This window comes from Simochromis diagramma, unplaced genomic scaffold (assembly GCF_900408965.1).
Source record: "Simochromis diagramma unplaced genomic scaffold, fSimDia1.1 OVJJ01000361.1, whole genome shotgun sequence".
Classification (NCBI taxonomy): Eukaryota; Metazoa; Chordata; class Actinopteri; order Cichliformes; family Cichlidae; genus Simochromis; species Simochromis diagramma.
The window spans coordinates 16,337,768-16,350,772 of record NW_024386860.1 but is presented as its reverse complement, the minus strand read 5'-3'; the positions used below and the strand labels follow the sequence as shown (position 1 = coordinate 16,350,772).

Sequence of the window (13,005 nt, the reverse complement as noted above, 5' to 3'; positions counted from 1 at the left end):
TTTTGCCTGCAAAGCATCCAGTTAGCACCGACTCTACCTGGACTGGGGCCAGAAATCATTTATTGTGTTTGCCATGTTTCAGAATGTTCATTGTATAATTCTGCAATGAAGTCTGAGAACTGGCAGGCTCATTAAACATAATTCTAGCCTTCCTTTTCACCCCTGCAGTGAAATTGCTTGTGTAAGATTAGCAGAGGTCGCTAATGGATGATTAGTTAAATGTGATAAATGGCACTAATTTTCACTCGGTGTAACAGACTTTAGCGAGCCCTCGGTAAAGAGACGAATGCCTCGGTATCTCCTTAGCGCAGCACTTTCTGGGGTTGGGTCATGGGTTAAGAGCAGCAGAATGACTCGTGAACATCAGGGGTCTCTGCAGTCGAGAGTTGTGTTCGATCTAAACAAAGCCATTTCCTGTAACTTCATGTCCAGAAGAGCTTCCAGGTAGCATTTGTGGTCAGGGGCACGACAACGACCAGGATTTCATTATTCATAGCAGGTCAGCGCAGGTTTGCAGTGCAGATGGAGAGCATTGATTCTTGGAAACTCAGAGGCAACCTATAGAGTACTGACCTGCTTTGTTATGTGTGAGTAAAATGCACATTCAGCATAAAATCAGGGCTGAGCATATATAATTATTATTTGACTGTAAGTGTATCTATGTGTATTTCGTGGGAGAACTTTTTTAGTATGGGCAAAGTTGCAAGCATAGACTGTATACAAAAGATGGACATGACCACAGGTCGAGTGTCTTGTTATTTTTTTAAGTCAGGGTTGGCTTTGATAACTTTGATTGATATGTTGGTTGCAATAATAAGACTTGAAACAAATGATTGAGACCTTAAACTTGTCAGTAAAATGTTAATTTGGGTCATAATTTAAGTGAGCTGTAGACTACAAAATCTGACTTCCTGACTTTCATCCAGATAAGTTCCCAATGAGGTAATTTCATTGGTTAATCTTTCTCTGATTGATTGTTTTGCCTATGACAGAGTGTTTTAAGTCAGACGCAAAACCAGAGTCTTTATAGGTGTATTATATTATATTATGACTATGTTGTATATATATATAAGTGCTTAGCTGAAAGACTGGAAACGGGTGGAACCAACTAGTCAGATGCAGTAGAACTGAGCTAAGCTAACTGTCTGCACTACACAAACATGAGAATTGAGTCAATATTCTCATTGAACTCTTGCCAAAGATTTATTTCCCAGACTACCTTTTTTACTTTCTCAGTTGATTTTTTCCGTCTAAAAATACATTAAATCAAATCACCAGGACACCATAGACAGTTTGGAGCTCATCCTTTCTTTAGAAACTCATTTATGTCTGTGCTCTGCTACTTCACAACTCAAAACTCTGTGTCTCCTCGCAGTTCCAGTCAGAATAATCTTCCTGAATAATGCTGTGCCGCAGCACCACTGGTGTTTTCCGTTTGCCGTGGACGGCAATCCCGAACCGAACATCACCTGGCTTTACAACGGCAAGAAATTAAACGAGACCAGATACATATACACGCAGCCCATCGTAGATTCAGGCGATGGATCGGAGAAGCACGGATGTCTCTTCCTTGACAAGCCAACCCACGTCAACAATGGCAACTACACTCTGATTGTGGAGAACAAACTGGGAAGAGATGAGGCCACCGCACTTGGGTTTTTCATGCACAACCCCTTTGACAATTTTGAGGGGGTAATTCCATGTGAGTTCCTGTTTTGCTACTCTAAACTAAACTACTCACTGATTACTAATTATCTCCTAGAGTCATGTCTCACTTGGCGCCATCTTGAAACGTCTTGAAAGCCAACTCTGAGCACATTATTTGGCCAGTTATTTTGAGGCCTTATCCAAATGAGCCGGGACATAAAACCTGGATGTGTAGAATTATATGTTTTATTAATGATAAATGCTACTTTAAAAGTTTGCTGATATTATACCAAAATTGTAAAAGGTTCTAATTCTGCTTTAATATCTTTGTAATCACTTAAATGTTATTAATTAAAGTCATTAGAAGTTGTTCATCATCCTGTAATATCAACTATAGCTGCTGGGTTTCCCTATGGAAATCACATTAAATCAATTACCTACCAGAGATGAAAGAATTTGCAGACATCTTAATCATCACGTGTAGAATAAATATCTTTATTTCATCTCCAGGTTTTCTTTGCATTATAAGTCACTTTAAAAATCAATCAAGTGAACAGCGTATGTGCCCGTGCACTGCAGTGGAAACCACTGATTACCAGCCTGATTCCTAGATAGGAAACCAAGATGACCACCATCATCTAGAGAGGAGGCATCTACTCTTTCCTGGTGCCAACCTGCCACATATGCAGCTTTGTGTCTTTGGTTTAAGTTTGAAGGAAGAAGAAGGGCATGCCTTTTATTTTGAGCAGTTATGTTATTTATGGAGGTAACCTGCTATCATTTAATTTATTGTTTTGGCCTTGGCCTACCCTGACATTAATTTAAACTCCTGCTTTTGTGGCTCTGTGATCAATAAATACAACATATATTATCTGTGGTTCTTGTGGCTGCTGAGGGCAAGGGAGATGGATGCCTTTTATATTGTGTCTTGGCTGCCCGTTGATGGGGTGTAAGAACAAGGTTGGAGGAAAGTCCACTGGCAGCCATACTGGAAAAGCCTTCAGTCAGTTATTTGGACCGTTGGTCGCTGGGACATAGAAAACTGTATAGAATCACCACAAACTACACATGGAAGCCCCAGGAAGCTTACATGTGCACAAATCTACATCTACCTACGTCTTTACTATGATTATCAGCATCGGCTGCACAGATCACAGTTTAGCGACAGCCACGAGGCCTGTGGCATTTCATACGCTGAACGTGAGACATCAGATCCAAATGGAGAACGCAACATTGCATTCACAGGAGGGTGATGAAAATATATAATATATAAGAAAATAATAATAGAAATAATATTTAGGAAAATCAAAAGAACTGGAAGAAAAGTTTTGTTCAAATTGTCCTGTTCAGACTTTATAGTCTTTATATATATATCTCTATATCTATATATATATATATAGATATAGATAGAGAAAAAAATATATATATACATAACTAACAATGCAACAAATGAAGAGCTTAATGAAAACAGAATGGAGAAAATGATATGAAGTGTTGATAAAGAGCAAAGGTATCATCTGGACTTCAGTGTGAGTGAATTATATAAACTGTATGATGATAGTACCAAGTTATGTGCCGGGAATTCATAGCAGGGCTCAAGGTGTGTTATTGCCCTTCAGTGTTAAAGTGATGAGGAATGAAGAGGGAGCACATTAGATATCTGACAGAGACAATAATGTAAGTGTCACTTAAAACTAATTGATCGTCACACTAGTTCTGGGGATTCTTTCTATGTCGTGAACTGAAAGGTGTCGACCTTACTGCATTGTGATTCAGTGCTTGATATGTAGAAATAGCCAAACTAAACAGAGTGAATGCACCGTGAGAAGCACATGTTGCATCATGGTACTCTGTGCTGTTTGCTCATAAATGTGTTTTGTGCTTTTCCCACATGCAAGACGTCGTGGGTCAAAGTAAGTGTTCAGTTGATTTTGAGTCTATAAAATATCTCAGCATGTCCTTTGAACACTGAATGGAGATCTACGTGTCATTTTATTTGTTGCTCTCACTCCTGCCCCGCAGGTCCTACAAACAAATCAGACATGGACGTCACAGAAAACCCGGAGAGTCGGATGTATTTGGTGCGTCTGTGCCAACGCTTCTCAATCCCAATGCAAAAGCAGCAGCTAATGAGTGTTAGTGACTGAAAATACAATGTTTGTTTGACAGGTGTATGTGGCCGTGGGTCTCGGTGTGTTTGCTTGCAAACTTCTGCTCATCATGGTTTTGGTTGTCTACAAATGTGGCCATCATTCCAAGTTTGGAATTCACAGTAAGTTATTTAAGTTTGGCTGCAAGCTTGAAATTAGGCACGAAAGTTAAAGGAGAAGCCTGATGACACTCGTCTTTTAATTGGAACTGCAGTCACGGACAGTAATTAGCTCTAATTAGTCTAACGGCTATTTCCATAATAAGAATCTTAGCTCTGTCAAAAGATTTAAAAAAATAACTTAATGGGGCTTTTAATGTTCACTACTTATTGTATATTAAGTCTGTTGCTTCATCGTGACTGGAGAAAGGTGGAAAAGGACTAGTTATGGTTTTAGTTATTCCCTAACCTGCCCGAGAAACTGGGCATCTAACCCCAGGATATAAGAGCGATATCAGGCTTCTCACCTATTGTGACTGTATCGTGCATGAATGACAAATGTCAATAAATGATATGACTGGGACAACTTTTGTATTAAAAGGAGTTTGAGAGGACTGAGTGAGCTGCACCTCTGCAGCTGCCTGTCGCTCATCTGCCTGAGGTTAGCGGCAGACTTACACATGTGCCTTATGACAAGTCAGTGATATTCATTTCTGCTCAGAATTAGACTCCTTCCTGCCACTTCAATCACCTGTAATTTGGTTTCTAAAGGTTGAAAACTTTTCCCAGATGTGTTGCAAGACTTGTATTTCTTTCAGTAACAATGTGCTAAAAGGTTATTATGGTTTTTTTTACTTATTGCAGTTTTCATGTTTTCATACTCGAACTTTTAGAGTCGAAGGGAGAAATGAAAGTAAAAGCTTTGGTAGGAAAACACTGACGTGCTAGAAAATAAATGAATTATGGCAGGAGGTAGGTTTATGCCTTGTTGGCATGCTGTCAGACATCCATCAAGAAAAAATGACCACAAACATTACACAAACGGATTGTGGTCACATGAAGCACAGGCTTTAATCACATGACAACAGTAGCTCTGTTTTATATATATTTTTGCATCTATGAAGATTGCATTCATTGCTTCCATCAAAACACACCTGGATCCCCAACCAAACACTTTGTTCAGTTGTAACGGGAGAAAATTGTGCAGATTTTTAAAAGTAATATAGATGTATTAGAGTGAAAGGAATCTAAGGCTTTACATGATTTTTCTATGCGCGCCTCTGAAGAATGTATATGGAATAAGTCAAATGTTCTGCCAAGTAACTGTTTCAAATCACAGATGGTCCTGTCAGTCTCTTAAAAGGTAATGCACAGGAGAGACGGACTAATATAGGATTTCCACTGAGCTGTAACTTTGCTCGCAGGCAGCCACTGTGTCGGCTAAAGTGCCTTAATTATTGCACGAGAACGGCGGCAGAAACCTCCCCTGGCCACCGCCACGGGGTGAGGGCCATTAAAGAGGATGGCTGGATGGACAGATGGATGGCTGGATGGATGAATGGATGGATGCAGGAACACACACACACACACACACCCTTCTCACTCTCAGAGTGCCTAAGTGGCCCTGATTGCCTAAGTGGACCCTGCTCCCTCTTTCCTTCCTTCCATCGCTTCTGTGCTCTCTTATTGTTGTTCCATTTTCTACCGTGTTGGACTCTGGGGGTTCTGTGGTTTGCCTTCCTAAGTGAGGTTTTACAATTTGGACCCCACTTGTTTGGCTTTTAATACGCACTATAGTCGGGGGTTGCTAACCGCCCAGGCTTCCTGTATGGTCATATTTTTTTCACTTCAGTGTGCCCTGATTGCTGCATGGTTGATGATGGTGATTATTAGAGCTTGTCATCATCTGTCACCATGGTACCAACAAATGTGCATCCAAGTTAGTAATAGTGAATGCCAGTTCCTCGAAAGGAAAAATGGGTTCTGAATTGCTTCTTTTGATGGCTGCTGCAATCACAGATGGTTGGAGACTGATTAGGTCTCATTTCTCTCATTTTTATTGGCTTTGCTCCGTTTCATTAGGATCATCAGTTCTGGGGAAGGAGGATGACCTGGCCGTGTCACTGCGCTTCATGAACTTTGGTACCAGCCCGCCTTCCTCCGATGAAGACTCTGGCTTGTCTAGCTTCGTAGAGAATCCACAGTACTTCTGCAGCATAATCAAAGACAAAGACATGTGTGAGTGTTACTGCAGAGCCTTTCAGATGCTTGAATACACTCATGTTTCCCCAAAAACTGCATTTTGACACCTTGATTGTAGGTATTCATTTGCTTTTTCATTGGGAATGTTTCATTCACCATCAGTGCTTGCTGATGAACTTCTGTACTGTTTTATTTGAATGTCACAGAAAAGTAAACAGAATTGTTGAAGTGTAGTTTTACTGCGAGCAGGACATAGAGGCTTTTTTCTGATGAATCATATTTTATAATAGATATTTTTTAAGAACATCATAACCAACGTAAGACTAAAAAAAATACATGCACGAGCTTCTCATGTTCCTTCTTTATGATGTTGCAGTCATTGGGAACGGCTACATCGATCACTACGGCCGTGTTCCTTTGTTAGTCTACCACCACTATGTGTGGTTGGTTAGCCACCACCATTTTCTCCGTGTCCGTATATATATTCTCCACCACCCCATATATATATATATATATATATATATATATATATATATATATATATATATATATATAATATTAGGGGTGCAACGATACACAAAATTCACGGTTAGGTTCGGTTCGATACTTTGGTGTCACGGTTCGATATTTTTTCGATACAAAAAAAAATGTTCACGCCTTTTTAATTTGTCATTTATTAAAATTATAAATATATATTTTAACTCAAAAGTACAGTTTTTAAATTTAACCCTAACCCTTGTGCGTGTTTTTTATTTTGACAGCGAATGCGCACCTGCGGACCACTTATGTGCACCCCTGGTTATATTGCAGCCACAGAAATTATTTTGTCCATGAAACCATAAAACTGCACTTTCTTTTTGCCTTATAGTCTGATTTGTCATAACTTTTCCGTTTTGCGGTAAGCTTTTCTTTGGCTGTCACTTCTTCACCCTGACCTGTCTTATTTGGCTCAGCAGAACTGAAATATATATCCTGCTGCTTTTTCACATGCACTCACATAAGCTCAGCGATTCTCTGCGCGATCAACCTCTCACATGTTTAAGCTGCGGGAGATTTCACTTGTCATGTTTGCGTAGTAAGCTAACGATTAATAAGACGATGTCAGAGGAATTGGTGCGCAAATTATCATCACTCACAGATCAGTGCTGTCGCTCTCTATACGCAGTTCGCGCGATTGCAAAGTGAAAGCAAAAAACAAGCGCAAATTCAAACGCGATTTCAATATGTCACATATTGACAGTGGCTCACCGATGCCAATGACATAATTACCCAGCTACATTTCCAAAAGAATGCAAAAGCATTGACATATATTTTTCCTTCCTACAATAGCCCGAAGATAGATTGTGGTAGCCCGACTGGAAAAATCGCTAGCCCCGGGACGTCGGGCTAGCGATTTTGCAAGCCCTGTATCTGATTGAGGAATCACTCATCTTTGGAAAAGAGAGTTTATTACAGAGAAATGGCTCTTTCCAAAATAAAAGCTAATATATACGCTTCTTCTGGGCTATATTCTCAGCAGCATATTAAACATATCAGGTCCCCATAAGGAGAATCATGTGCTAACGGCTGTCTAAATGACTCGGGTAAAGTTTGTAGCATGCATGCTTGTTGTTTTTGTCTGCTTCCACTTGTCTTTGCACTAGGATGATGTCGGCGTAAATGTGCAGTCATATTCGTTGTGTTCCCACTAGTGCTTTCAGGTTAATCTCGTTGAAATGACATTAACGCCACAACACGGCAATCTCCTTTAACGAGCTACCCCTGATCGCCCCATGCATGGGGCTGGACGGCCAACACGTTAACGAGCTAACTGCGCTAACACACTAGCTCCCACCCATGTAATTGAGCATTGCGTGGCACATCCAACATACTGTTTTACTTTAGTCCATGACGCACTTACCTTCAGGGTCATATGTCACATTCCAAACGCCAGATCTGAATGAGGGTGGGGGAGGTTCAATTTGCCATGTTGCAAGGAGAGCTTAACTTCTGTCTTGCTAGCTTGCCCTGCGCTCTTCCTTCTGACAATGCTGTCTGTGTTGAGCGCTCAGTGGATCTGCGCTCGACAGTGCAGCCTAGGCGGAGTAGTCGAACGCAGATTCACTGAGCGCTCAACACAGACAGCATCGTCAGAAGGAAAGTTGATAAAAGAAATGACAAATTTTGTATTGTTCGATACATATGCGTACCGAACCGAAAGCACTGTATCGAACGGTTCAATATCGATACGAATATCGTTGCACCCCTAATATATATATATATATATATATATATATAACACCCAGCACGCCCCTGTGGGTGGTTTATCCTTCAAGCTCGGGTCCTCTACCAGAGGCCTGGGAGCTTGAGGGTCCTGCGCAGTATCTTAGCTGTTCCCAGGACTGCGCTCTTCTGGACAGAGATCTCCGATGTTGTTCCCGGGATCTGCTGGAGCCACTCGCCTAGCTTGGGAGTCACCGCACCTAGTGCTCCGATTACCACGGGGACCACTGTTACCTTCACCCTCCACATCCTCTCGAGCTCTTCTCTGAGCCCTTGGTATTTCTCCAGCTTCTCGTGTTCCTTCTTCCTGATATTGCTGTCATTCGGAACCGCTACATCGATCACTACAGCCGTCTTCTTCTGTTTGTCTACCACCACTATGTCCGGTTGGTTAGCCACCGCCATTTTGTCCGTCTGTATCTGGAGGTCCCACAGGATCTTAGCTCGGTCATTCTCCACCACCCTTGGGGGCGTCTCCCATTTTGACCTCGGGACTTCCAGGTTATACTCGGCACAGATGTTCCTGTACACTATGCCGGCCACTTGGTTATGGCGTTCCATGTATGCTTTGCCTGCTAGCATCTTGCACCCTGCTGTTATGTGCTGGATTGTCTCTGGGGCATCTTTACACAGCCTGCACCTGGGGTCTTGCCTGGTGTGATAGACCCCAGCCTCTATGGATCTTGTACTCAGAGCTTGTTCTTGTGCTGCCATGATTAGTGCCTCTGTGCTGTCTTTCAGTCCAGCTTTGTCCAGCCACTGGTAGGATTTCTGGATATCAGCCACCTCCTCTATCTGCCGGTGGTACATACCGTGCAGGGGCCTGTCCTTCCATGATGGTTCCTCGTCTCCCTCCTCTTTCTTGGGTTTCTGCTGCCTGAGGTATTCACTGAGCACTCGGTCAGTTGGGGCCATCTTCCCAATGTATTCTTGGATGTTCGTTGTCTCATCCTGGACTGTGGTGCCGACACTCACCAGTCCCCGGCCCCCTTCCTTCCGCTTAGCGTGCAGCCTCAGGGTGCTGAACTTGGGGTGAAACCCTCCATGCATGGTAAGGAGCTTTCTTGTCTTTATGTCAGTGGCTTCTATCTCCTCCTTTGGCCAGCCTATTACCCCAGCAGGGTACCTGATCACGGGCAGGGCGTAGGTGTTGATGGCCCGGATCTTGTTCTTACCGTTCAGCTGACTCCTCAGGACTTGCCTGACCCTCTGCAGGTACCCTATATATATATATATACACATACATAGGCCTGAATATAACTTAGTCCAGAGCAGGTTATGTTCAATAGATTGACAGATATTACATATCTAAAAAAAAATTTAAATCTGTTTTTATTTATTCATTCCTTAAGGAAATTATGTAATTATTCTTACTTTTAGACCCTTAAACATCACCACGACTCTTCTTTGTTTATTTTTAATATCATAGTTTTATCTTTCTTTTTAAAATCTGCTGCTCTGCTTCCAGCCCATCAGTCACACTGGTGCGATGCCTCCAACACCAACCCTTTCATGTGAACATGCTCACTCATATGTTGGGAAACTCTGGGTTGACCTATTGAGTTGATAACCACTTTTGTTTGATTGCTTAGCCTGACCTACAATTCTCTGGATACCGTTTGGCTCTAAACACGTCTTGTACTTAAAGGCAGTAACGTACGACATGAGTAGCTACAGCAGTTTCGCCTTTAAGCTTAACCCTTTAATGTCTGGACAGCAGCCACTACATTCTGTCAATGATCTCAAATATGTGTACGTCTGAGGAGGCGAGTTGTTTGTGTTGTTTGTGCATTTATGCAGTTTTGAAAATGAAATTCCAAAATCACACCATGTGTATTTTGCATTGACATGATTGTACATTGCTAAGACTGGCTGTAGTTCAGACCGGGCTTAAATTTGTTCGAGGGGCTTATGTGAAGTCCAATTTAAAGACCAGTCTTAACAAAGGCCAACTTTGAAGTTAAGACCAGGCTTGGTAAAAACCAGCTGGTGGATACGTCACACTATCTGCATTATAGTTTAATGGAGTCCCTCCACTACCAACCCAAAGACACGGACCACTTTTCATTTTAACACACCTGACTGAATTGTGCAGATTCTGAAATAAATCTAACTCAGTGTCACTTCTCTTTCGAGTGAATGCTCTCTACTTTGTTTTGCTTTCAGTTTCTGCCACTCTCACCCTTCTACATTTATTTCACTGCCTTCCATCGGCTGCACCAGCGAGCCTTAATTTTCCTGGTGATTATGCTGGATTATTTGGTGTCAGACAATGTTGAGACTAACAAAGGGCTTTGTGGTTTACTCAGACTTAAAATGTCTTTGTGAAAGTTTTCAGGATTTCGGATTATTACAAATTGCATTTAAATTTCATCCTGTCTCTCAAAAAAGGAGGATTTATGAAAATATTGTATGATATGCTTGAGGTGAATAATCTTTCCCCAGAATTCTTTTAAGTCATTTGTGTTTTTATGATCTCAGGTGTCCAGCATATTAAAAGGCAGGATATTGTTTTGAAGTGGGAGCTGGGGGAAGGAGCGTTTGGCAAAGTCTACCTGGCAGAGTGTGCAAACCTCAGCCCCGACAATGACAAGATGCTCGTAGCCATCAAGGTGAGTAGCTGCCAAAAAAAAAAAAATCCTCTCCGCCGTTTTTAAAAGGTAATTTAACCATTAATCCGGCTTTGTTCATTGGCATCGGTAGTGAAAATGTCAGCAGTTAGCATGAGGTCTGAGCAGCAGAGCAGAGCATGTTGAAGTGATTGACAAAACTACAACGCACAAAAAAGATTATTACTGCAGCATTTGGCTTTTAAACCTCATCCTGGTGCTTTTAGACCTGATTAGCTTATTTAATAAAATTGAGCGTAACATCAAGTTCCTTTTTTTTTCTATGCAAACGGTAAAATTCACTGTTCTCATATCACTGGTTTGCAGTTTGAGACTTTAGGACAATATCTGAGTGTCAGTCTGCTTTTTATCCTACGCTATGTTAAAAAAAACAAAAACCCTAAAGTCCTCATTAAGGCTCTCAGCACTAACAAACATGACGCTACAGTGCACTTACAGTTAATACTCACATGCTGAAATTACATCCTGTGGTTTCAGAGAGTTGTTTTTGTTTAAGAACAGTCAGCTGATGTACTACGCGGCTCATGTTACAACAGGTTAATGCAAACCGCAGCAGATTAAAAAACGCGATGGTGAATATGGCTCGGCTCAGATTTATCATCCCATTAATCAGACGTATGCTTTTATAACACATCGTCAATGAGCTGAGGAGGGAAAGTCAAGGCCCAGACAAAGAATGAAACTGTTTTTAAAATGTATGAACCAGACAGTCTCCTTTTATGCTCCACACTGTCTGTTGATTTTGGAACTTTTGAAATTTTAAAAGGAAAAATTTACATTTTTATTTTTCACCTGCACTAGCTTTGAACTGTGACACTAACTGTCACAGTTCAAAGTCATTTGTATTTGTGTATTTTGCTATAAATCCAACACTCTGCTTTTTATTTATTTATTCTTTTTTAATGCTTTTCTTTACCCCTGTCTAAAAGCCCAAACGCAGTCCCTGACAGGCTGTGGCAGGTGTCTGAATGACAGAAGCAGAGGCGACTTTAGCCAACAAGAATAGCAAAACTAACATATGTCTGGGAACATTAACTTTACTTTCTTTGTTTTTTGCTCCTTGCAAACAAAATATCAGATCAGCTGCTCTGCTCACAGCTGGAGCTGCTGGTCTGAGGGATCCACTCATGACATCACACAGAGCCAAGAACAGAAAAAACTGCCTCAAGTCTGATATGTTCGACCAAAAAATGAGGAAAACCATAAAGGGGTCATTTTAAAAATAACGTTTTACTCCCTCAACTAGAATGAGGGCCTCTCATCAGAAACTTTTATTCATTTATTTCTTTTTCTTTATGTGCAGAAGTATTATTCAGATATTTATTATAGTTCAGTAAGTTAAAAATTAAATCTAAAAATGCATTTTTATAATGCCAGACAGATTGAACATCCTCATCTTTTTTCCACATTTTTCCTTCAGAGATTTTGGTGCCAAAATTTTATCACACGACAGTTTCACAAATTTTCAAAATATTAAGTCTTCATATTCTCTCTCTCTCTCTCTCTACATATATATATATATATATATATGTAGAGAGAGAGAGAGGGAAAGAGCGAGAGAGTGTTGTTGTATTGTCATATTGTCTTTATAAAATAATTTACAAACAAAAATAAAAACAATAATAATTACATTTAAGTAAAGCCTCATTATTATGTCATAACAAATGAATACATTCAGTTGTTTGTCACATAAGTAAGTAACTAATATTATTTCCTTAGCTGTGTGATAAGGAGGCAGCTGTAACATCACAGTAAAGAAGACTCTGAATTTGAATACAGTGTTGTTCATTTTTGACCCCCGAAAAAAGCAGTAAATAAGGACCAGAGCTGCAGCTGAGTGCTACAATATAGCTTCTGGTGTTAATGGAAAAGTACAATCTGCACGTATTCACAGACTCTGAAGGACGCAAATGAGTCCACCCGGCAGGACTTCCAGCGGGAGGCGGAGCTGCTGACGGTGCTCCAACACCAGCACATTGTGCGGTTCTACGGCGTCTGTACCGACGGAGAGCCGCTGGCCATGGTGTTTGAATACATGAGGCACGGAGACCTGAACCGCTTTCTTCGGTATGTAACAGTACAAACTCCACATCAGACCATGCCTGCTGAACAAAATGCTGATCCTTTCTGTGATCATAAAGTGTGTTGTAGATTTTCCCAACAAATATTAGCCTT

General features: G+C 41.0%; 1 protein-coding gene across 1 annotated transcript in view; it reads left to right on the top strand.

The window, feature by feature from the left end:
- ntrk1 (neurotrophic tyrosine kinase, receptor, type 1) overlaps positions 1-13,005 on the top strand; it is a 48,888-nt gene that overhangs the window by 17,663 nt on the left and 18,220 nt on the right. Inside the window, exons 8-13 of the mRNA XM_040031051.1 lie at positions 1,376-1,793; positions 3,593-3,728; positions 3,817-3,919; positions 5,819-5,974; positions 10,682-10,812; positions 12,725-12,897. Of these exons, the coding sequence (XP_039886985.1) occupies positions 1,376-1,793; positions 3,593-3,728; positions 3,817-3,919; positions 5,819-5,974; positions 10,682-10,812; positions 12,725-12,897 (1,117 nt within the window). The remainder of the gene's footprint in view (positions 1-1,375; positions 1,794-3,592; positions 3,729-3,816; positions 3,920-5,818; positions 5,975-10,681; positions 10,813-12,724; positions 12,898-13,005) is intronic.